The 25,315-nt window shown below is 40.9% G+C and overlaps 2 protein-coding genes across 3 annotated transcripts; both read left to right on the top strand.

Annotated features, from left to right (window-relative positions):
- The first annotated feature begins 32 nt into the window (after positions 1 to 32).
- On the top strand, positions 33 to 3,859 carry mibp (muscle-specific beta 1 integrin binding protein). 2 transcript variants are annotated; one of them, XM_050055150.1, is made up of 8 exons: positions 33 to 246; positions 1,120 to 1,210; positions 1,736 to 1,784; positions 2,023 to 2,197; positions 2,816 to 2,887; positions 3,000 to 3,106; positions 3,229 to 3,314; positions 3,555 to 3,859. In XM_050055150.1, the coding sequence occupies exons 1-7, from the start codon at positions 221 to 223 to the stop codon at positions 3,312 to 3,314; spliced, it is 606 nt and encodes a 201-aa protein (XP_049911107.1). In that variant the 5' UTR covers positions 33 to 220; the 3' UTR covers positions 3,555 to 3,859. The 2 variants fall into 2 exon arrangements, with proteins under 2 accessions (XP_049911107.1, XP_049911108.1); XM_050055151.1 differs by lacking the exon at positions 1,736 to 1,784 and having other exon boundaries at positions 34 to 246.
- Positions 3,860 to 12,683: 8,824 nt separating this feature from the next.
- On the top strand, positions 12,684 to 19,588 carry loxl5a (lysyl oxidase-like 5a). The gene is made up of 7 exons (XM_050055269.1): positions 12,684 to 13,674; positions 14,377 to 14,485; positions 15,189 to 15,326; positions 17,047 to 17,203; positions 17,298 to 17,393; positions 17,506 to 17,621; positions 17,703 to 19,588. The coding sequence occupies exons 1-7, from the start codon at positions 12,684 to 12,686 to the stop codon at positions 17,707 to 17,709; spliced, it is 1,614 nt and encodes a 537-aa protein (XP_049911226.1). The 3' UTR covers positions 17,710 to 19,588.
- The last annotated feature ends 5,727 nt before the right edge of the window (positions 19,589 to 25,315 follow it).

Here is a 25,315-nt window from a genome sequence, read left to right on the forward strand (position 1 = left end):
TGCGGTGACGCAACACGACGCGGGCTGGGTATAAATTGCAGTGCCCCCCGCGTGCAGTCAACGGAACAGTAGAGCGAAACTGCCAGAGTTACTACGACTTAAAAGTACAGCTTTTTGACGTGTTTAATTTGCTGGATTTTTACCTTCGACTTTATTGAAAAGGACTCGTGAGTGTTTCTTCAGTTGACGTTGAGCAAGACTGTCCAGAAGAGACAAAAAGATGAAGTACATTATAGGAATTGGCGGGTAAGTCTTTTATTTTTTTTATTTCTATCGAATAGCTCGTCAACATTTATGCTAGCAGATTTAGCAGAGCTACATCTATCATTGTCCAAAATATTGTAATGTCATCCCAGTTAAACTGACTGAGAGTTGAGTGGAGTTAAGCAGCTGACTGTTGATTAAAATTATACAGTGCAGCGTTAATTTATTGCTGGTAGAGGTACCTGAAGTTAAACTCGTGGTCCACATAACTTTGTTAATTTTAAAATGGTGCCTGAAGCTAGCTTTTGGTTGATAGACATTATCCCTTTTGCCACATGTTTAATCGGCTGCCCGCCAGAAACTTAACAGTCAAACCAGTTCTAAGTCATGTCCGGTGTGTCTGGTTTGTTGTCATAAATCGAGCGGGACATTTGAAAATTCACCGCCAGACTCCGCTGAAAAGTGGAGGGAGATTTACTTAACTATTGTCCCAAACCCACAACAGTTTAATGTTATCATCATCATTCATATACATGCTTTTAAAGTAGGAAATGACACTGTTTATTGCATGTTATTGGCTATTTTATCAAAATAAACACAACATGTGGGTAGTATTCAGCGCCATTTGTTTACTGCAGCAGTGGAAATTTGAACCACACATGACACAAACACATATTTTATTACATTTAACTGTGTTTAAGGCAAATGTGTCTTTTGTCCTATGTACCAAATTAACAGGATTTATATTGTAAATAGTAAACAAAGGGCACCACGTGTCATATGGAGGGAAACTTCCATGACTGATTTCTTCTCTTTTCTCAATGAAACACTTAATTTTTAAACCATACCTGTACCTGGCTACATTATACATATATCATTAAAGTTTTATTTAACCACTTTTTGCCTTGTTTACAGCGTCACCAATGGTGGCAAAACCACCCTGACAAATAAGTTGATCAAGACGTTGCCCAACTGCTGTGTTGTGCACCAGGATGACTTCTTCAAGGTGAGCTTAAGCGAGTGGAAAGTGTTTTCTTTGTGTTATTATTATTCTCCCACTCTTTCCTGTATGAGCTCTGCGTGAGTATTGCATGTAAGCAAAGTAGTGGGTGCTGCCATGAATAACCTCTCATTCCCCACACACTCTTGCTGTGCAGCAGAGTCCCTCTACCTGGTTGACTCTTACTTTAGTGCTTCAGTCATTTTCCTCCTGTATGCTTTGAATTTTTTGATAATTTACCTTTAGTACATATTCCTGTGATAGCCAGCTAACACCTTAAGTAATCAACTTTGCATCACTTCACCCTGAATTTCCCAAACTTTTCTAACATGACTAAATGCATGCATTTTCTCCTCTTTAATTAAAACTGCGTAATTTTCTAAATTGCTTTATTTTGTGCATGGCCTTCCCCTTTTCCGTGTGTGTGTGTGTGTGTGCCCTCGTTAAACCTCTAATCTAGCATGAGTGGGATCTGCAAGTGTTCAGAGCTGTGAGGTTGCAGCAATGTTTTATTGGTGACTGTTATTTCAGAAACCTGATCAGATACAAGTCGGGGAGGACGGCTTTAGACAATGGGATGGTAAGACTTCACTGAAGACTGCCAATAACTCATTGTTCACCCTTAGAAGTCACATACCCTCACGCTCAAACTTCACACACATTATAGCCATTTCACATGCACAACATTAAGCTCCGGTAACTCGGAGCAAAATGCAATACACTTCTCCCTTTTTTTTTATAATCTTTGACTTGTGTCTAATCTAATACGCTGTCTATACTTTCCACCATCTTCCTTTTCTGTCAATCTTGCTCTACAGTGATCACAGCTTTGGACATGGAGGCCATGACCAACACAGTAAAAGGATGGATTGAGAACCCAGTGAAGTTCGCCCGTTCCCACGGCGTGACACTGTCTCCAGTATCCGAAGTGGCCGACCCGGATGAGCAGACCCACATTCTGATCGTGGAGGGCTTCCTGCTCTACAACTACGCGTAAGTTGATTCCCTTCACCTGGTTTAACCTGCTGTGAGTCTTTTTTGAGGATGTTTCTGTCTGGTTGTACCCTGAACAACTGGTCTGTAATGGTGATTTACACTTAGCCCAGTTTATAAAAGAAAATGTGGCTAGTTGTTCCAGACAAGTACAGTTAAAGACGTGTCTATTTGCACAATGTATAATTTTTTTTAGTTTTGTGTTTTTAATTTGGCTCTAAAATAATAACTTCTCTAACTTAATCACCGTTCACGGAACATAATTTTCGGGAAACAATCTTGTTTATCGCAAATTCTGAGAAATTCATAACAACAAAGATTGGATACATGATGTTATTTCTGTATTGTCACGTGGTACCATTGCACGCTTACCATTGGTACATATACATACGGCCCTTTTTGGGCAGGCCCTGCTGTTAAAGATAAGGGTTTCAGCAGAAAGGGGCTCTCTGAGTTGTCCAGAGAGTTGACTGCTGATCAATCATTCGTCAGTGTGCTGGAGGTCACTGTCAGTCACACTGCAGAGATATAGATAAAAGACGGTGCAAGTAGTTGCATGACTATGCTCCTTTTCTCTGGGCTGCTTCAGAACATTGATGACGTTTATCTCTCCTCCAGGCCCCTGCTGGATGTTTTCGACAAGTGCTATTACATCTCGATTCCCTATGAGGAGTGCAAAAGAAGGAGAAGGTGAGCAAACACACAAGTTACATTGTTAGTGTAAACATTTTAATGGTAACATTCTCACATTTACTCTTTATGTATTCACTGATGTTTTCTAACAACACGTTATTCTTATCAGTACAAGACAGTACACTGTCCCCGACCCTCCCGGCCTGTTTGATGGCCACGTGTGGCCCATGTACCTGAAGCACAGGAGAGAGATGGAGAACAGCGGCTTGTATATAGGTATGTTGCAGCTTGTTTCTTTTTTTTTAATATGTATGTTAATGTTTTCTATGAAAGCCCAACAATTTTTCACTACAGTTTTCAGACATCTGATTAACTGGTCAACTTCTAATGTGTTGCAGAGTCCCTGGATGGTTTGAGGTCCAAAGAGGAGATCTACAACCAGGTGTATGAAGACATTCAGAACAACCTGCTTAATCGTTTATAGGTAAGACAACAAAAAGTGTGTCACTGTTTCCAGTTTAACAGAAAAATCTGCTGTGTTTGAGAGCCAGTGCGCTCAGTTTCTGTCCTGCAGCTAAAAATATTCTGCTTTTAGTAAAAACCTACAAATGAATTAAGTGCATATTTTCCAAAAATTAAAATGTGTAGGATACAAATGCTAAAGTAAAATGATTTTAAAGTGTACAACGTTGGCTAACGTTCTTTTTTTCTGTGTTTCTTGCAGCAGGAAGAGACTCCTCTCCATCACTGTACAGAAGTTGTAAATAGACCTGAGGATTCTTTTTTTATGAAGTTTTTGTAATTTTATTCTTTGTTTGTAAATGAAAGGAAGCAATGTTAATTTATCATTGTGTTTTTTATCATCTTCAGATGATCCACGTTTTTGTTTTTCCGATGACAAATATTGTTGAAGCAGAGCATTACTATGTTACTGTTACATAAAACATCTGACTTGTACTGGACCATTTCTCGCATTTTCATGAATAAATGCATTAGTTGCTGTTGATATACAGTACATCAACTCAAAAACCTGTGTGTTGTCTTGTTGTCATATAATCACATTTTTTAGTTTATCCAGATTCCTTTAGAAACATAAAATGCTAAATACCACACGTCCTTTTTTTATAATTGTTAATACAGATAAATATGAGTGAACATTGGCCTCATTGAACCAGAGATGGCTTTCATACCCATAACCCAACATAACACAGTGTCTTGGTACAGTTTTATCTTGTTACAGGTGTTGATACCTGTATTGTGAATTCCACTAATTTTCCACCCTGTCTCAACCATTGTCCAATTTAGAGAAGATTAGGCACTCCTCATCTATTAATTATATCACAAGGCAGATGAACTTAGCTGTCATTTAGTAGTCTACATTGATTTAGGTGCCCCTCTGAGCATGGTTGAGTCGGTGTAAAATACTTCACATTCGCAACACTTGTTATCACCACCTGCAACATGATGAAACAAAGGCACGTCAGTGTTATAAAGTCAGATGATAAGCCAAGGCTGCTTTGATAAGGCCAGTGTTCAAACAACTGATACTAAACGATCTACAGTTTTATCATAAGTGCATTGCTAGGCAACAGCTTGGGTCTATATTTACTTCCTGTCAGACTTCTGTAGTTCCTTTGTGAGCTTACGTCATTCATAGTTATCGTGTTTAAAAAAAAAAAAAAAAAAAAGGCTGCAAGACAATCAACTAACAAGATAGAAAATCATAAAGCTCAATTTTGCAGATATTAAATTGAAATGAAAAACAAAGTTGCTTAAAGGAAAGTGCTGGATCCACTGAGGATGAAGGTAACCAGAGTCTCTTTCTTTCAGTCAAGGACTAAAGATCAAGAAACTGGGCCACTCTGGATTTCACATAGCTCAGTTTCAGCTGGACATAGTAAACATGATCTAACTGCTAAGACATTGAATAGCCTTAATGTTGTTATCTGAATCCCTGGATTACTGTATATAAACCACCCATGTGAACTACATCCAGGTTGAGCCACTTTTCTATTTTAGAGACAGGAAAGGCTCTTCTGGACACCTGTATCTGTCCTCATGAGGGTTAAACACTGCTCTGAAAGTATGCCTGAGTAGGTCATACACTAACCACAAGATTTAGGTTATTAACACAAGATTTACAGCACATGAGGGCCGAGGCACGTGCTGAATCACCTTTGTGCCCACACTTATAAATAGGCCAGAATAATTTCTCATTTCCCCCCGGGGGAAGTGCCTTATCCTGCCACAGAGCAGTGAGTGTGTGCTCATGATACCACAGCTAAATAAAGAAAAGGTCAGGTAAGTGCATGTATTCTGAGGCTCCTCATCTCCAAAGTACACTGACAACCAATGTTTCTGTCATTAGAGCGGAATGGTACGCAACCTTTGTCTGTCGTGCCCCCCTTCAGAGGCTAATAAAAGTTCAATCATCAACAAAACATGGGAAAGCGAGTCATTCAAAAGGATCCATGTTGAACTTTATTGAACTACAGGTCAGCATTGTAGAATCTGCAAACTCTTGTCCCGTTATTGTTACTATACTTTGTTTCACTCCATATTTTTACCACACATTCTCAATCCAGTGGACTTTCACAACTACATATGACATGTTAGACATCCTCCTGCATCTGTTGTTGATGTTCCCGGACGCTTACGCTTGCTACGTGCATCATGTCTTTTCAATACGCCTCCTTTTTTTTACAAGAAATGTAGGCCACAGTGTCTGCTCCTAAGATAAATACAGTCTTTTACAAAATAAACACGTTAGTAAAACACCTTGTATTTACGTCTATTTCCGTATGCAACAAAACTACGTGGTTAGGTTTTGAATAACATTGATGGTTTGGGGGTGCCTAGTAGCTCAGTGGGTGGAGCACGCGCCCCATTTACAAAATGTCCCTGCCACAGTGGCCGTGGTTCTGGCCTGCGGTCCTTTGCTGTGTGTGGTCCCCTCTCTCTCTCCCCCATTCACACTTGCATCTGTCCTGTCATCAAGAGCAAAAAATTCCCCCCAACTCCCCCCCAAAAAAAAACATGGCTGAGAAGCAAACAGCGACCTTTCGGGTGAAAGTTCCAAGTATCATACCACTGCGAAAGATACCTTTTTGCGTTGGTGTCTGGCGCCGAAATCACTGACAAAATGATGGTATTTGACGAGTGGTGAATGACAACAGGCTGATATTTCCCCTAGTCATCCATGCCCCACCTGCAGTGACTCAATGCCCCGCAGGAACCACTGCATTAGAGGAACCATGGGTGGATTATGAGACAGTGGGACCAAAAGGTCTCACCACCTCTCTTATTTAGGAGCAAGACACACAGACTTTGTGGTTTTGCCTCTTTTTTGTTGTTGTTTTGCATGTTTTTGCTGTCATGATGCATCTTTATGTGGTTTTGTGTCTCTCTGGGGTCATTTTGTATCTTGTATCATTGTATCATTTGTATCATTTTCTAGTCTTTTCATGGTCGGTGAGTGCTACAGTAGTATGGGTGTTATTTTGCAGTTGAAGGCTGGGGGGGGGGGGCTGACAGGGGGTGCCTGTGCCCAGTAGGCCTTAATCCATCCATGCATCAGTCAGAAAGTAGAAGCAGAAGTGATTTGGGGTCTGGAAGTCTGGAAAAGCAGGGTCTGAGATGCATCTATACAATTTTATTTATTTATCATTTGTACACCCTTAAAACAGCATATAATCCAGATAATGAAAAATAAGAAATATGTTTATACATGTGACTTCCCCTCACCTCAAGGAGATAAACAAACAACAACAAAAAAGGGGAATAAACAAAGGAGAACAAAAAAAAAAACACTACATAGAACATAAAGTTCAACAGGAAGCACACAACATGAGTAGTAAAACTCTGTGGACAACAAACCAGTAAAAATAAAGACATGCATGAAGACCACCATTTTGATTGACACAATAACAACCTCTATGTCCCTAATAACAATAGCCGTAGGTAAACATCACCTGTCATGTGTGTCCTGTGGCCAAGGTGGGACAAAGGTGATTGTTGTGGCACTCTAGCATGTGTACGTGGAAACCACACAGAGCTGAACACCATGTGCTAAAAATGAGAGCAGTAGTGTGACGGCTGCGGCTGCACGCACACAGGCGGATCACTTCAAGGACAAACAGGAAACAAAGAAAACAGACGACTAGATAACCTTCTCTGTGTGCTCTGTGTTGCATAATTTTATAAACACACATACAGCATATAATCATACTGTCACATAATGATACAGCACTGAGTGAGCCAGCTGTAGGAGTGTAAGAGTGTACGTGCACATGCACACGTCAAATGCAAATTGCCCCACCACAAAAAGGGCGTGTTTGAAACAGTGGCTTCATTATCCAAAGCTCCAAGCAGTGAAAACAAAATCCAGTCTAGATGTGTTCCAAGGCAAACCTGACCTAATTTCTCACAGCGTGTGTTAATCATGTGACGGATCTTTCTGCAGAGTGGGTCTGTCTTAAGTCAGTAATATCAGAGTGTTGCACTGAGGATGTTCTGTTGTTATCAGTGTTTGCGTACGTAAGCATGTACAGAATTGTATGTAGGTGCATGTGTTAGGAGGACTCATCCTGTTCTTGCTTATGTGTCTCTTCAGTGCCATTTGGAATAAAGGGCTGATAAATGAGTCAGTTTGTCCTCTGGATTCATAAATATCTTCCAGATGTGCATCAGATGACACTGAGGTTTACTGCCTCCATGGAAAAACTCTCACACACTGTTGTAGCATGTGAGCTCAAGGTTCACATTCAGACCCAGTGGAAAGTTCTGCCCTTGGAGCCGCAGTGTGGAGGATTTAGGCGATCTATTGGCAGAAATGAAATATAATATTCAGAATTAACCTTCCATGTATGCACAATCACCTGAAACTAAGGGTGTGTTCCAAATTACATACTTTTTCTTATTACTTTTGCTGAAGCTGCACTGTTGCACGCAGTATGCACACAATCAGAACATACTACTTCCTCATTACGTTACACCCCAAACTTTGACCCACTTATTCATATATCATGTAATATTCACGATAGTAAAATTACGTAGTCTATACATCTCTGTTATTGTTATTTAATACTTATGCCCTTTTGTTGTTGCTTATATTTATAATTATTTTATTAAAATAAACAATTAATATTCCTATTATTACAAATTGACTTGTCATCAATCACCTGAATGCGCTGTCATCCATCACTGTGGCTTCTGACAGTCGATGTAGCGTATCATCCACTGTGCAGAGGATTGTGGGTCAGAAGAGATAGAAAAGCATGCTGGCTTGCATACTGCAAAATACAACCAGTGGAACAGTAGTAGTAGAACATCCTGATATTTTTGGCATACTACATTTGACACACTATGTATTAGGACATACTGATTTTTTTCCTGGCGTACTTTATAGTAAAGTAGTCTGGGGACTGGAACGCACAGTATGAATCATGTTTTCATTTGCTTTTGTTAAGTGCTCTTTCACGGAGCACAGCATGTTGCACCATCATATTTCTACAGTAGCCCTGAATGGACAAACCAAACACTGGCTCTAGATAATGCCATTAGTGTTTTTCCGTTGAAGTGAAAGCCACCATGTACTCTACTATGAGCTTTAAAAGGGAGGGATGAGCAGAGGCGTACTCAGTTGGGTGCAATCTGCAACCTCACCACTTGATGCCACTAAATCCTGCACACTGCTCTTTAAGTACAACACCATACTTTCACTTTAATGAGAGTTTGAATGCAGGATTTTTACTTGCAACACGATATTTGTATGTTGTATTGACAGTGTTACTTAAACAAAGTATCTGAGTAAAAATATTCAATTACAAGCAAAAGTCCTTCCTTAAGATTCTTACTTAATTAAAAGGACAGGGGTATTTGCAACACAAAGTACCTTCTAGATCAAGAGTAAAAGTACAGATTCANAAATAATTTCCCCTCGGGGATCAATAAAGTATTTCTGATTCTGATTCTGATTCTGATTAATTAAAAGGACAGGGGTATTTGCAACACAAAGTACCTTCTAGATCAAGAGTAAAAGTACAGATTCAGCAGTGAAGTGGCCCATGTCATTATTATACCTTACTGAATTATTATTACATGTAAGACAAGGCAAGCTTTATTCATGTAGTGCACTTTATACCCATGTAAGGGTGTAAGCAGCCTATCCACAACTGTAACAAAGAAATCTGTGATCTGTCAGATTTTGTGACCCAATATCAAACTCCCTTAAAAATCAGTTTTGTGAGCTGTTGATGGGTTACTTTTAGGGTTTAGGGGCTGGGTCACAGATTCTGACAGGTCGCAGAATTCAATGTAACACTGACCAACAACATAGAGCACACTGCAATTTTGATTTCCACCATTACACTGGTTGTTCCACCGTATGGCATTTCTGCTACTGGGGATACTAACTGCAAAGAACTTACGTTAATACTCTTTGGAAACTGGGGATCGCTCCCAAAAGATACCGGGGTAAACTAAAGCGCTATACTCATCCTGCTTTGGTCATGCAATGGTCAACGTACTTCCCTCGTGCTGTAAATCAAGCCTTCCTTCGTAGTGAAAACGAGGCTTATGGGGAACCAATCTAACGCCAATGGTGTCATTATCATTGTGCAATCAACATTTAATTCATAATGATAAGTTGAAGCAAAAAAAAATTATGTTGCAACTGGTTGGGGCAGAGCCACATGAAACTTTTCTGAATAGAATTGGATGATCTCAACAGTGCATCATTTATTATCATGGTTGATCCCTGGTTCCCCCTGCCCACTTGTCCAAGTGTCCATGAGCAAATTCAATATAAGGACAGTCCATTTACCATTCAACACTTATTTTACAAACTGATCGTATGTTTTATATGTAATATTTTAATCCACAAAGTAACTATGGCTGTCCAAATGCAGCCAAGTACAAAGACAATATTTCCTTCTGAAACTGAAGTGAATTACTTCAAAATGGTTAACATGAAAGGCAGGTCAGTAATTCAGATGTTTTCATTGGTTCTTCCAGCTGTCAGTCAGTGCTCAGATGAGGGCTTTTACCGGGCGGCTTTCATGTCATACCAATGTAAAATGTTCCTTTATAATTCAGTCAGAGCAATAATAATGTAACCAGTGATAGGTTAAATAAAGTTATAAATGTAGGTCAGATACTTATTGAATGATGCCAGCTGGTCCAGACCACTCTGTCTCCAAAATCCAATCTGTTATTTGAGGAGGGTGATTTAACTAGAGTTCCAGGTTACGTCTGAAAAATGTAAACATATATGCCTCAAGTAAAAGTCCTGTGTGTTTAACCTCCAAAGCAGCTTTGATGAAAACTTGCCAGCGCTCATTGATGGTGTCTGATTCCACACGCTGGACGTTAGTGCCAGGCGAGCCAGGGGGTTTAAATCATGGTGTGTCGACGAGTTAGGGACAGAGTGGTGTCACTGGCTGAGAGATCTTTAGTTCTCACACTGTGAGACCACTTGGCATGCTGGAGGAATGACACCCATCCGGTTACAGCCTGCCTGAGCCAACTAGACCTGGAACCCGTGATCATGTCCTACGACTTATACACACACACACACACACACACACACACACACACATACAGACGCACACACACACTCCCCTGCTCCTGTTTCTCACACTCACTTGGATTTATACTCATGCAGATTGCTGAAAGGCTCTGAGTGCTTTCCAGGGTGTGAGGGTAAATTTAGAGGGGGTTATTGTACTGTTAGTACAGGAGCAGAGACAGGAGGTTTCATACAGTATGACCTCCTCTAATCCCGAATGTGCTGACTGCCTTCGTCACTATGCACTCGGGACTGGCACCACGTTACTGGCTACCGGTCTGTTTGCATGTTCAAGGAGCCACAGTAGCTGTGGCACAAGATGAATGAGACAAAATAAAGGCAAAGGTGAGGAACTCTCACCTACTTCCAGCCATCTACAATCTTGGGCTGGGCAAGATATTGTTATTATATCAATATTGTGGTATGAGACGAGATATTGTCAACACTGCGAGGGATATTTGGTTTGTTACAGCAGCCTGAGGGTTATGTCTTGTCTGTTTATTACCTTCTTACCTGAACATCTTGGGGGGTCAGGAACTTTTTATCTCGGAGCTTTGGGCGCAAGATATTAAGAAAGCAAAGCATTGTTTTCCAACTTGAATTCAGTGTATTCAGTCTCTTTGTAATTCTAATTCTGTCTTAACATAACAACAGCTTGGTTCTTGTCTGTATAGCCTACCTCTGTGGTTGTCTCTCTTTACGCACATTGTTTCTCCGCCCTTTCAGCTCCCTAACTATAGAAAGGTTAGCTTATATGGTTCAGCTGGGCAGTGACTAGTGTCCTGACTGCCCATTTGACCGTGGGTTTTGTAGTCTTTTAACAAATGCCATGATGATTTGTAGTCCTTGTTGCATCCACCCTGTGAGAATGTTTCTCCCCTGTATAACACTACCTCTCAGGACATCACAACATGTACATTTTGAGTCTTTTAATTTCCACAATCACAACCTTGAAAAGCAATGAACAGTCTGGCAAAGTCTTCCAGACTAGTTTCATGTCCAAATGACCCATGCTGTAATAAATGTGATGCACTGTGAAGCACAGAGACTATCAAATGTAAAGAGCTCCCTCACATATATCTCATGTATTACACAGTCTAGGTTAGATGTATCTAAATGTTCTGCAGGCTAATGTATGAAGGATGTGGACCCCTTTAAAACTCTACAGTGATTTTATAAATATAAACTTGACCTAATGTTGAAGTGTGTGACACAGCACAAGTTTAGATATGACATGCTCTGGAGGATAAGATGAGTGCTCTGTTTCTTAAATACACATAGGTGTAGATTTCAGGGGTAAGCAGGGGACATGTCCCCTCAGTATTTAGAACATGTGTATTTGTCTCCCCCAGTAAAAACATGAAGTAGCAGGGGACATTTCTTTGATGAAATTTAAGACATTTACACAATAAATTGATACAAAAAAGCACAAATTTGGTGCATAAAAATTCACCAAAATGTAGGAAAGTAAGTGTTTGATGCTCAGTTTGTCCCCCTAAATGTTGAAACAACTTGAAATCTGCAGCGGTGTAAATACACACTGAGGGTTTTAAGTTTAATGAAGTGGGATTCATGCATACAAGTTCATTTGAACTACAGCAAGAGGGTTATCTGGGTCCCAAATTTCAGAGCAGGAATTTCAAGTCATTTCATTTTCATATCTGTTTTTTATTCATTCATGTTCAAATCTGATGAAAACGTGACGTGACGTGCTGACATCCACACAAGGCAGGAGATTTAGATTAAAAAAAAAAAAAAAAAAAAAGGTTCAGACGAACCAGAGCACTGATTTTCAGTGTGGGTCCACTGCCACCATGTGGTGAAGAGGTCAACTTGGCCTCAGTGAGGAGATTCAACAGGTTTAATACAACCCAGTACTGTACAAAAGACACATACTCCAAATACCACCAGTCTATATTGATTACACAATGTGTCAAATACAGGACATTCCCTGCATATTATTAGCAGCCTTAATTTCTTGAGCACATGCTGAACCATATGAAGTTCACTCTGTTAACGGTGGTGAAAGAGTTAAACTAAGACGTGCGTGTTGCTCCTGTTGTGCACGGGGCGGAAAAAAGCATATTCCCGAGATTAACTCACATTACAAACATCTGAAGAGGTTTCAACCCAAACTCTCTCTCTCTGTGGTGATGCTGTGCGCAACTGCGTGACGGAGTGGAGTGTATTCAAAACACCACCCCATCACCCATGTCAAACTCAAATATTCGTCGTCAATGCCTCAGTGTTGGAGCTCCTCACATACAGACACCATCACACTGAGCTATGGAGAAGTTTGTGCTCGCACTGATTTGCCTGCTGAATGTTCTGGTGTGTTTTGGTACCGGTCAGCACCATTTACGCGCAGGTGTCGGACCGTGGAGACAGCGGTTTCAGTGGGAGAATAACGGCCAGGTGTACAGTTTACTGAGCACGGGGACTCAATATCGCCCACCTGCGCAGAGCAGAAGACGCACTCAGCTTTTATTGACAACAAAAAACAATTTTAACCGACATCACCCTCCTGTTGCGCTCAGATCCACCAGAACCAGATCTGGAGAGCTCGAGGACGCACCCGGGGGTCACTTTCAACAAAATGACCTCACTCAGACGTCGGTTCTTGGTGTTGATGCTGGTCACTATTTACTCGCCCCGGGACGACCTGGGGCACGTCAGTCCCCACCGCGCATCGCAACGTCTAGAGAGGCTGTGGCTGTGGGATACCCTTCTCATCAGGCACCGTTTAACGGCAGCGCTGCTGCTTTCACCACCATCCAGGAGTTCTCCGGCAGTGGAGTCCCTCGAGGAGGCCGGAGTACACCTGGACATGGCGCGCAACAGGCCACAGCGTCACCAGTAAGATCACCGGACTTTACGCACAGCCGAGGCGGCAGGATAAACTCACAATCACCTGCCCGGTCACCTGCTGCAGGTGGATGGGTCCCCATGGCTGAGGATAGTGGGAATGCTCGGCGCATTCCACAGCAAACACATTTAGGAGACGCTCGCAGTGCGCAAAGAGCGCAATCACTGACCAGAATCACACCGGAGTCAAACGTTTCTCCCACAGCACTGTCCAGTAACTCCGTAGAAGTACACTTCTCACGCCCAAGGTCGGATGCAACAGGGACTACGGACATGGGTGACCCACGGGACCCGCACAGCATTCATCACAGGAACTCAGTTTTCTATAATGTTTACCCACCAGACCGCAGGAACAGGATCAGTGTGCGCCCTCCACCAGGACCGGGATATGGCACCAGGTTCTTCCACAATGGTGAGGCGGACTGGAGACCTTGTAACCAAGCTTCAAAGAAAACCTTGATTGATTACACCCTGATATCAAAGTCTGAATAATAACGAGCTCTCTAAGTTACAGCTCATTTTCTGGTGAAGCCCTGAGTGAAGCAGATGCCTCATACTCATTTTCAAAATTTAAATCCCCTTTTTATAATGTATTTTTAATGGGAATGAGACTTAATGCCTCCTTACGGCAAAACTAATGTCTCCTGTATGAGAGCCTCTGAGCAAAACTGAAATTAGATTGCTGATTGATCGACTGCAGCGGGTCATTAGTGAGGTAGCCGGCCAGCAGAAAGTATAAAGTATTCAAAGTTCATAATCTGCTGAAGTATACTATTAAAGTAGGCCTATGTGGTATCAAATGTACCAGGTAGAAAAAGTAAAATTACTTATTAACATTCAGATTTGTTCAATTTCCTATATTTTTTTATATCAAATCAGTAGATGTGAAGATTTTTTGTACTTAGATAGAGGTGAGCTACACAATGTAATGTTCTAATGTCTGCACATCACCACATACATTTCTGTTGCCACATCACTAAATCACATATTCTCTGCCCCAACTTCCTTAAAGAATGTAACTAAAAAGCTCCCACCTATTTTCCAGAAGTATCTGCACTGAGTTAACGCATGCGTTCACATTAATTTAAAGTTGTGGATTCATTCTTTTCTGCAGGTCTCCCAGACTTGGTTCCTGACCCTTACTACATCCAAGCTGCCTCTTACATCCAGAGAGTGCAGATGTACGCGCTTCGCTGTGCTGCTGAAGAGAACTGTCTTTCCAGGTGCACTCATTTATTTGACATCACACAGCATTAAGCTGACAGCCAAGTCAAGACCAATTACATCAGTTAATTAGCGAAGACACCAGTAGATTAAGGGTCAGCCTGATGATTCTTGTTTCGCCCTCTGTCCTTGATGGGCATTTTGTTGTGCACATGCTCTCTGCTGTGTAATAAAATGTTATACCTTTAAATGCAAAAATCAATGGGTACACACCTATAAAGAAATAATGATGATCGTTTAAGGTTCCTCTGAGGTTGCTTGCCACATTAGGATGTGTGTTGGCCTCGGTCCCATTTGGAAGCTCTAGCAGAGTGATAGAGCGGCTGGACACAAATCTGGCAACCGCCCGAGATTCTCCCCTCTGATCTGAGCAGCCACTTTGCCAAGTAAAAGAAGCTCTGAAGTGAAAGGCAAAGGATTCCTGAGGTGAATGCAAAACCTACTGAGGCAAGACCAGAAACCACCCCTGTCGCTTACACAGTAGTGCTCCATTATGTAAAGCGCCCAGCGAGGAGGAGACGGAGTTCAATGTGCAGTGAAGTGTGTGTGGAGGATAATGTGATGTAGAGATACCACAAACAAAAAGGTGAAACAAGTCAGCCCCTGCTGCGCTCTCTCAGTGAGTTAGGTGTCACTTCTGCTCAGAGTGAAGATACTCGATGTGAACTTTGCTCATTATCTTGCTGTTTCCTTTTACTTCAGGTCTGCGTATCACCCGAGTGTGAAGGACCTGGACTACAGAGTCCTGCTGCGGTTCCCACAGCGTGTGAAGAACCAAGGAACAGCAGACTTCCTCCCAGTGAAGCCCAGACATGAGTGGGAATGGCACAGCTGTCACCAGTGAGTTCAGTGTTATAATACCCAGGGCATGACCAGTGGTGGAGGGAGCAGGGGCATAGGCAGTGTGATAGCACTGGGGCCTCTGGGTTGGAGGGGCCCTTGGAAGTGATTCAGAATACCACCTTGGAAATATACCTGTGTTCAAAGATAAATGATAAAGGCAAGAATAATATTCATTTTAAAATGGTGCCCTTATATATGTCCTCAAAAAGACAAACTCATTCTTTTTTCTTTTTCTTTAAAAAAAATATTCAGTAGCTATCTAAAACAAAATTATGTCCTTTTCTTCACAAGCTATAAAATCTATAAATATGCTATAACAACTATTCAATTAAATGATTAATTTCTTAGTTTTTCCGTGTTTTTGTCAGCTGCACATTGATGATTGCTGGGTGTAATGTATGTTGATGTTGTCCTATGTCAAGTCTCTATTTGTGTCAAGACAATACATGCACGATAGCGTGCACCACGGCCCATATCAATAGCATGCCTATAGGGCCCGTCATAACAGTGTGCACTGGGGCCTGTAGTAACTTCCTTACGCCACTGGGAGGAAGTATTCGGATCATTTGCAGAAATAAAAGAACTATAACCACACTGTGAAGATACTCCATTACATGTAAAAGTCCTACGTGTAAAAGTGTGTAAGTATAATCAGGGAAATGTATTCACTGTACTGTGCACATACAGTAGTGCATAGACTCTGCCAAATCTCAGGATCAGTTAACTTTGATGTTTTTCAACCTAGACCCTAATTTCCCATGTTTTTGACTGTGACTAATAGAATTTTTTTTTTAACCTGGTCCAGTATTGAGCGACAGGGCTGCAATGTAACCATTCAGGGCAATTATGCACTGTCAATTTCCGTCCACTGAAAGTGCTTGTTTTTGCCACTCACATCCATCCATCTATTTTCAACCACTTATCCAGAGCATGTCGTGGGGGCAGCAGGCCGAGCAAAGCACCCCAGACATCCCTCTCCCCAGCAACACTTACCAGCTCTCTGATTCAATACTGGACCTATTTAAAAAAATGTTGCTGGGAAAATAGGGGCCACGTTTAAAAATGCAGATGTTACCCTTTAATTATAGAAAAATATAGATCACTGTTTCTTGTACTCGTTGTCTTCATTATTTCCTTAGTTTTGTAGCTGCCAGTGTGCTGAGATGTAAATATCGCCCATGGGTCTTTACAGTGTAGTAAAATGTGCAAATCTGGATGTGCATTAAATGACAAAATTAACAGCGCTGTTTTAATAACAAAAAGCACAAAGAAATCTAACATTTATACACAACATTGAGACATAATGCAAGGATAAGGCAGCATTTATTAAGAATGCAGCACCACTGGCAAAATCACTTTCTAATCACAATCCAGCTCCTCCTGTCTGCATGTCCTTGGGCAATACACTGAATCCCAAATTGCTCCTGATGAAACGATGCTCTCTTTGATCATTTAAGAGCCACCCAGGCAGCTCTATGTTGTGCCAGTTACAGTTTGTTCAGTTCCTTTCTTGGAGCTAATATGTGAATGATGGAACAAAATATTAGATGTGAGAAAACAAGCAACTTTATCTTAGAAGAAAAAGCATAACACATGCAATATCTGAGCATCTTTTCCTATTCTGGCCACTGTGCCATCAAAATTAGCTGAATGATGATTTCCACAACACATTTGGAGTAAAGCTCTCATTTGGATCTGTGTGTCTGTGTGTCTGCAGGCATTACCACAGCATGGAGGCCTTTAGTAACTATGACTTGCTGGACGTCTCGACTGGACAGAAGGTTGCTGAGGGACATAAGGCCAGTTTCTGTCTGGAGGACACGTCCTGTGACCCGGGGATACAACGACGCTTCGCCTGCACTGTTCACACACAGGTTGGTCCCTCTGGGCTATGATTTATCATGACTGCGGGATAAACACTTTTCCTTAAGCCAACAGAAGAGTAATGTAAGTTTGAATTTTTCTCAGGGGCTCGGCCCTGGTTGCTACGACACGTATCACGCCAACATCGACTGCCAGTGGATCGACATCACAGATGTACCACCTGGAAACTACATACTGAAGGTGTGTACAACTGCTTTATGGAATACAATTGTTTCTCATCCTGAGCAGCATTCACAACAGCATGTTTTCATATCACCAGAGTCAAATGATACATGTGTTTCTGCTCACCCAGGTGACAGTGAACCCGTCTCAGTTGGTTCCGGAGTCAGATTTCTCTAACAATGAGGTGCGCTGCGACATCAGGTACACAGGAAGCTACGTCCAGGCGAGGAACTGCAGGATCACTGTGTAAGTCAGTCTTGTGTTCTCACTCCTTGTAGCTGAGATCAGAAGTAAAAAGATCATTGACGTCTACTCTTTGTTCCACAGAAGCTGACCTGACTGAAGACTAAATAAGTCTCATAGAAACATACTTAATACTTTCTTGTTGCTTTATATGAACAGTTGCTGCTCTGTTGTGCAGCTGTTTTACTCTACAGTGTTTTCTATTTGTATTTATGTCATGTGATATCTTGTAGCTACAACTACGCTAACTAGGTGTTAACTTATGTTATTTGTAAGAATATACTTTTTTAAGCAATGCAAGACTCTTCTGTTAGCTGTGTGTGTGTGTGTGTGTGTGTGTGTGTGCAGGAAACTTGAGGAAAGTGTGTTAACAAATAGAAAGAAAACAAGTTATTGTTAAAGGAATACTTTACCCGCTAAATGATCATTTATATATCAATTACTCACCCTGTGTTATGCTGAGTTCGGATAGGAAACCTTGTTTTTCTCGCATGCCTCCACGGTGAACGAAGAATCCAAAAACAGAAAATTCTTGATGATTTTAATAACAGCAACACTATATCAAAACATCCATATAAACTCTCAGACAACTCGCGCAGTATAATCCAAGTCTCATTTATCCAGTCGTATGCTCAGTGCTTCCCATACACATGCATTTTTAGCTTAAGTATTAATATTTGAAACACAATGTCCTGTGAGAACTTCTCCGTGTTTTTAGCCACCACCCAGATTTTCAACGGCGTTTCACCAAACCTCCGGGAACTGTTGACCTAGTAGGTGGAAAATAGTAGATAAAGTTAGCTAACGTTAGCTAGTAACGTTAGCCTGATGTGAGCAGTACATCTACGTAGCCTAACGTTTCAGAAAATTACACTCAGGCACTCAGCCAAAAACAGGATGACAGTCGTTTTAGTTGTGGACTGAACCACAGACAAAATAGTTGGTCTATTAGACTCTTGTACGCTTAATTATCAACGCGCCTTGTAAGGTTAGCAACGTTAAGAGGCCTGGAGGACATGGTCATTTGTAACGATGATCGTGTCAGCACTGATATGTGCAAATCTGTCAAGTTTCAGGAAAATCCCTTTTCCTCGTCTTGTATGGATCACATCCGACTTGCGTTTCAATTTTCTGATACTGCCTGCAGGTATCATCCAACCTTTTATGCAGTCACGTTTCTCTATATCCAATTCACGCAGCATCTACAATTTTGCTCTTGATAATAGTAACATGATGCAAACAAGCTATTCATCAAGAATTTTCTCAGCTTTGGATTCTTCACTTATCGTGGAGGTGTGTGAGAAAAACAAAGTTTTCTTCCTGAATTCAACCTATCATGGTGTAATTGATATAATGATATTTGGGGGGTGAAGAATTCCTTTAAGGCAGTGGTTCCCAACTGGTGGGTCGCGGTCCAAAAGTGGGTGACTTGCAAACATGTCAAGTTTGTAAAAAGAAAAAAACATTTTTGCATTGTTGAAGTGCTGTTTCCTGCTGTCGAGTGAATAACAGACAGCTACTGGACAGAGACGGCAACCTTGCTCGACGACATGGCCAAATGCAAGTATAATGCTGAATATATTTTAACTGTGTGGACCTTGAACTAATGACAAAGGAGAAATCTGGACCTTTTGGCTGGACCAGTTGGGAGCCACTGCTTTAAGGAAGCTGTGTAAATTCATTCAGTTGTACTGTTCGACTGAATTGGTGCTTATCTTGGAGTCAACAATGGTGCTCAGCATTTTGTGTTGTCAGTGAGACCCTCAGTCTATTATCGACCACATACTGTATGTACTGGAGTGAAAGACTTGTGAAAGTGCTGTTAAAATATAAAAACCAAATACTCTCATGCAGCATTTCCAGCAGGATGGTGTGTATGATTTGTGCACAAATGTACAGTCTGTTCTCTTATGATCTAGTCTGAAGGGTATTTGACTGAATGGTGTTCTGATTTTTTAGTATATTTAATAATAAAGTTTTTCCTTTTTTAAACAAAGCCACCATTGAAGACGGATGCCTTATTTAAAAAATCTAAAGGGTCACTACTGATGGGATAATTTGAATAAATATTTAAAAACATGAGGTCATTCCACCACCCATTTAGCATTAACAGCAGTTAACACAAGCGAAGGGCCATTAGCATGAGGAGTGGTACATTTCTTAAATGCTTTTAGAATAACACACCTCAGAGAAATACCAGAGTGATTCCAACTAGCACGTTTACGTCTCTCGGAAATGGCACCGTATAGCCTCGCACCACCGGCCTGTTGTTGCACATTCGTCATGTTGTGTTACAGTAGATGAGTGATTGAGAAAACATTTATTCACCTGGCACTGACTCCATGTGAGGTGTCTGGGAATGCTCTGTTTACACTTTGTCACCAGATTTATTAGGAACACTGTCTGACTCGGTAATGTATAAATAATCACCACAGCTATTTCTTCAACACACCTCATTCTTTCTGTTCATTTTCTGACCGTGCTCTTTGCTGTCCAGCACAAAGAGATTCCTTCATACACTTTTAATGTTAAATATAGAGCATGAATGAAAAAGGCTTTTTACAATTTGGCGCTACAACCTCTGGTACAATTTGTTTAAGCACCATAACTCCCTGACAACACCCTGTATGGTGGAAACATAACGACTGCAGCAATTTATCCCTCAACAGAAACTTTTGTGTGGTCCTTGCAAAGTGGAAGATTTCAGCAACTTTCATGCAAAGTCTTGATGAAAGGAGGAAATGGTTTCGGGATGTTTATGAGATGAATTTGCAGGCAGGTGGGAGCTGAGGTCATGGAGTGTGTTTTCTCTGCTGCTCTGCAGCATCTGTTACAGCAGCTCTCTCACTGACTCACTAACACAGTCTGTCTAGTGGCAGCTTCAGGGCCGCAGCAGGTCACCAGCTTCTCCACTCACTCTCATGGTAATGAGGGTTTCTCAGATGCTGTGTGTGCCCGTCCTCGTTTGTCTCGGTTGATGATCTCCATCTGTTAGTTCACACAAGTTATGAGGGCGACAATAAATCCAGAGGACAGTCTTAGAGAATTGTGATGGGATGTTTACACCACATGAACATTAGTGTACATTCAGTACTTAAACACACTGGTACAGTGGTGAAGGATGTATTCAAATTCCTACTTATGTAAAAGTACATAAGAATTGTCAGCAAAATGTACTTTAAAAGTTGCCAGTAGTTCTGCACAATACTGGTTCCTGTGACCAGTGTTGTAGTACTCAGGATCGGTCTTAAGCAGGATTTATACTTGTGAGGCAGACCCTATGCTGTAGCCTATGCACGTGGCCTACACCGTTGTGAGCATCTATAGGCTACATGTGTAGTGGTGTGTCTGTGTCACTCTGCAGTTATACACCTCCAAAACACTAGTCGGCAACGGGGTTTCTGTGGAGTGTTGTAAAGTTGAGTTGAACACACCCAAAACACACGTTAAACATGGCTTAATAGAGACTATTTCAAACACAAGTATACAAATCGGCTTCACTATAACTCGCAGCATTCACAGACAAAACACTTGTCTTTATCTGGACACGTTCTCCCCACAAATACAACATGCTAATGTTATTAGCACAAGCCTATGATATTTTACATTGTATTAATTAGCCTAGCAGCTAGCGATCTTTTCCTCAACTCATATGAAGCCAGGGACAACAGCAACATTTAACAAAGGTAACGTTACATAATTTGGCTCCATTACAACTCACAACATTCACTGACAAAACAACTGTCTTATACTAAACACGTTTTTCAAACAAATATAAGATGCTAACGTTATTAGCACAAGCCTATGGCATTTTACATTGTATAAATTAGCCAAGCGACAAGCAGAGATTTCCTCTGCTTATATGAAGCCAGGATAAATCACACACAAGACTTGAGATGCTATTTTTGTGGAGGCTTTATTGTCTTCACAATTGATTGTTTCTTATGTGTGAAATTAAAGTCAATAAAAGCTTCCATTCCACTGAGGGAAATGGTTTTCAACTCGCAAAAATAGACAGGAGGTCTGCGTCACTGCAATGCATTGTTACATTTCTGGGGAGGTGCACGTACGGTGTCGATTCGACGCAGAAGTATAAATTCCGCCGTAGTCTCCAGTCCACTTTTTGAAGGTCTTGTCTCGAACTTGACTGCAGTTTTACTCGGTCTTATCTTATCTCTATCTCAGACGAAGGGGACTAGGAATGGGGATATCACTAAATTGCCTGCACAAAAAAGAAGTGTTCAATAAAGTTGGTTGCGATAATTTCAGCTATTTGTATTTGTTTGTATTGTTTGCTCACATAAAACAAAAGAAAATTCCCACACATAAGATTCACCTCTGTAATTCCTTGTGATTATTTTATCAAGACATTTCTCATGGTACACTTACACATACAGGTAGGTATAGTGATAGAAGAGATGTATAAAAAAGAATTGTCATTTGTTTCTGTGGGTGTTTTTTCTGTGGAAATGTGGAGGGGTCTGGTCTTGGTCATGACCTGGTCTCAACCCAGCCCCAATCTCATATTTTAACAGCTTATAGTGCGTTTTTTTTAATAGATAAAACATGAATCTAAAAAGTAACCAGTAACTGATATATATACATATATATCTGTTAAAACTACTTCAGTAGCCTTTTGTAACCACACTTCTTGATTTTTCACAACTGTATCGATAAAGGATAGAGGTCAAAAAGCATTAAAAATTTGAAAAATCTTGCCTCTTATGTCCACATCACTTGTTTTAAACCTGTTTCATAACCCCAGATTTCACTCATCCTCTTACCCAAACTTGGCCTCTCTGTGAGGCCGACACCATCTTTGGTCAGAGAGCCGTCGAGGTGATCCACTGATGTGAATTTGAGTGTGACAGAGGGTCAGGGCAGAGCCTCCTCCACCGCCACTCCAGGTGCTGTTTGCTCAGGGCAGGCCGACGTGCTAAGCCTGCAGGGTGTGCAGGATGGGCAGAGCTGCCGGTCGCCCCTGCCTGCCCCCGCTGGAGATGGCGAGGAGGAGAGAAATTCCACAGATCCGCAGACGGCCAGGAAAACCTGACTGCAAACTGCTGGCATCAGCAGCACTGCAGCTATAAGCCATTCTTATCACGGGCTGAAGGTCTGTGAGGTTGTGCCCAGAGGCCTGACTGTCTGAGACTCCTGGTCAACAAGTGTCAGAGCCAACAGGCGAGACTGCAGTGACACTGGAGGGAAGTCAGTTTGTTCCTCGGACAGACACAAACTGCAAAACTGTCAACACTGACCCCATTAACCTTCATGCTTTTGATATTTCCTTTCTTTTTGCTCCAAATCTAAGTTTAACTTTCTAATCTCAGAGGTTTATTTTTTGCATTAAATCATCTGAAATTATCCTTTGAGTCAAACATTTGTTAACCTGGTGACAAGAATTAAAAATTTGTGGGTTTGAACAAAGCTTGTTCACATAGTATGAGTTCATTGTGACAGACCTCCTGAAGAGTCTGTGGAAAAGGTGTGGACTTGGGTCCCAAATTTTATGGCTTTAAACTCGACCTGATAAAATAAAAAAACACTTGCAACTCGACTTGAACTTCAACACCAACAACTCATGACTTCACGCTGACATAAAACTTTGACTTGAAAACTCTTAACGCTTCCCCCAGGCACAAACATTTAAAAGTATGTTCCACCATTTTGGTTCATTTTTAGTCTAATGTACTTGTACTAATCTTTCTCCTATTGTTAGTCCATTAGGCACTCATTTTTGCCTTTGCTCCTTGAGAACACCTCTGTCTTGTATATTTTGCCAGATATTCAATACTCGGTTGTTATAAAACTGGACCCAGTGAGTGACCCTGACCCAGGGTACCCACTGGTTGTTCTGGTTGGTACCGGTTGTGAACGTTAAACTGTGGTTACTGTACTTAGTGTAACTGTAATTTGAAGCATTCTCTGGCACAAGAGTTTCCTTTGGGATAAGTAATGGAATTTAATTTAATTTAATTTAATTTTATTTTATTTAATTTTATTTTATTTAATTTTATTTTATTTTAATATATTTTATTCAAAAAGTGTGCCACAAATCTATTTATTTCCCTAATTTTTTTTTTAACTTTTATCTTTTTATCTCATTTAGACACAGAACATAAAACATGCAACAATCTACAAAATCACTTTAAAAGAAGAATACTATTACAGGAAATGTCTTACAAATTTGGGAAGAGAAAGTTACAGACATTTTTCCAAAATGAGATACGTTGAATACAACAAGACAGGACAGAAACACAAAATTAATTTTGTTGTGGTGCTGGTTAATAGTGCTTTATGTTATGAAAGTGAAATATCAGCACTAATTTTTAAGATTAAGTCCAATGGCACTTGTTTTAACAAATCAATACATAATTTTAAAAGCATTCATGATTTTTGTTTAGTTATACATCATTACTCTGTTGTTAAAATGACATTACACATAGTGAAGACTGCATTGTGACTGGTTTAGGACTTGACACTTAACTTGGGACTTGACTTTACTTGTGACTTGCAGAACAATGACTCCCACCTCTGGTTTGTGGGATTGAGGAGATAAATCTCTCTTAACTCTGACAGCGTGATAATCAACCCCATGATGCCAGTGTTTGTATAAATAAACATCCTTCAGAATTCATTTAACACATTTAGACAAGTGTGAAGTCACACGTCAGCTCCATGAGAGGATAAATAATGATATATAACAAGTATCCAACTATGAATCATACAATGATTTGAAGTAACAGTGGTATCAACAGAGCTGAGTCAGCTCAGTAACAGCTGTTCAGAACTACTGAAGTGCTAAATGAAGTATAAATCTGCACATAAACAACCACTGACACACTGAAGTGTTGATTTGAATGCCTCCTGCTGTGTGTGTAAAGTCTGCAGTGTGAGCTTCCATCATTAGTGAGATAACTTGACACCAACTTGTGTTTCTCTGTCTGGATATGTGGTCTGTATGTTTAACTTTGTAGGGGATTGTTTGTTTATAGCAAAGACTAGAAGCTGTTTGTTTTGAATATTTTTGCTCTCCTCCTGGTGTTACGCAGCTGAGTGTCTGACATCCTGAAAGAAGGAAACAATGTTTACCTGGGCAGGACGAGGACTCCCTGAGTCTGACCATTTACACATCATTACAGATTTAATAGCTTTTGAAATAGAAGAATGTGCCTAATGACCCCTGTACTTTTCCTCCCCGGAGCTGCTGTGTAAATATCCAAACACTCAACAGGCTGTCTGAGTGAGTGCATGCTGTTATTAATCCTGTTATTGTATTATTTTTGGGCTGGGAAGTGGGATTGGGCAGGGAGGCGGTCCGGATGAGGCTGCAAACAGAGGAGGAGAGTGAGGAGAAGGGTGAAGAGGGCGGACAGGTTATTCAGCTGAAACCCTCCGCTTATTTTAGGTCTGAATGTGACTCTAAATGCTGCTATTGTTTTACGGGTTTAACACATGAGTGTCAGACAACGTTAAGATGTCTCCTCTCATACCAAACATCTGTTCATCTGTCACGAGGGCGACGTTTTAGGGCTCCAGAGACATACGTATAAAAACACACATACACATGCATGCAGACATGTAGGAGCAGACATGAGACTGTGTCTGTCTCCTGTAACACAAAATGCTCTACTGTGAAAAAGACAGGAATGTGCATGTACAGTATTTGGCACAGAGAACACGGGAATATGTGTTTT

The sequence above is a fragment of the Epinephelus moara genome, chromosome 10 (assembly GCF_006386435.1).
Source record: "Epinephelus moara isolate mb chromosome 10, YSFRI_EMoa_1.0, whole genome shotgun sequence".
NCBI lineage: Eukaryota > Metazoa > Chordata > Actinopteri > Perciformes > Serranidae > Epinephelus > Epinephelus moara.

Coding starts and splice junctions, on each gene's coding strand:
- mibp (XM_050055150.1), top strand. CDS start 221: ATGAAGTACATTATAGGAATTGGCGG. Junction 1,785..2,022: donor CGGCTTTAGACAATGGGATG/GTAAGACTTCAC, acceptor CTTGCTCTACAG/TGATCACAGCTTTGGACATG. Junction 3,107..3,228: donor GAACAGCGGCTTGTATATAG/GTATGTTGCAGC, acceptor AATGTGTTGCAG/AGTCCCTGGATGGTTTGAGG.
- loxl5a (XM_050055269.1), top strand. CDS start 12,684: ATGGAGAAGTTTGTGCTCGCACTGATTTGCCTGCTGAATGTTCTGGTG. Junction 13,675..14,376: donor CACCAGGTTCTTCCACAATG/GTGAGGCGGACT, acceptor TCTTTTCTGCAG/GTCTCCCAGACTTGGTTCCT. Junction 14,486..15,188: donor GAAGAGAACTGTCTTTCCAG/GTGCACTCATTT, acceptor CTTTTACTTCAG/GTCTGCGTATCACCCGAGTG.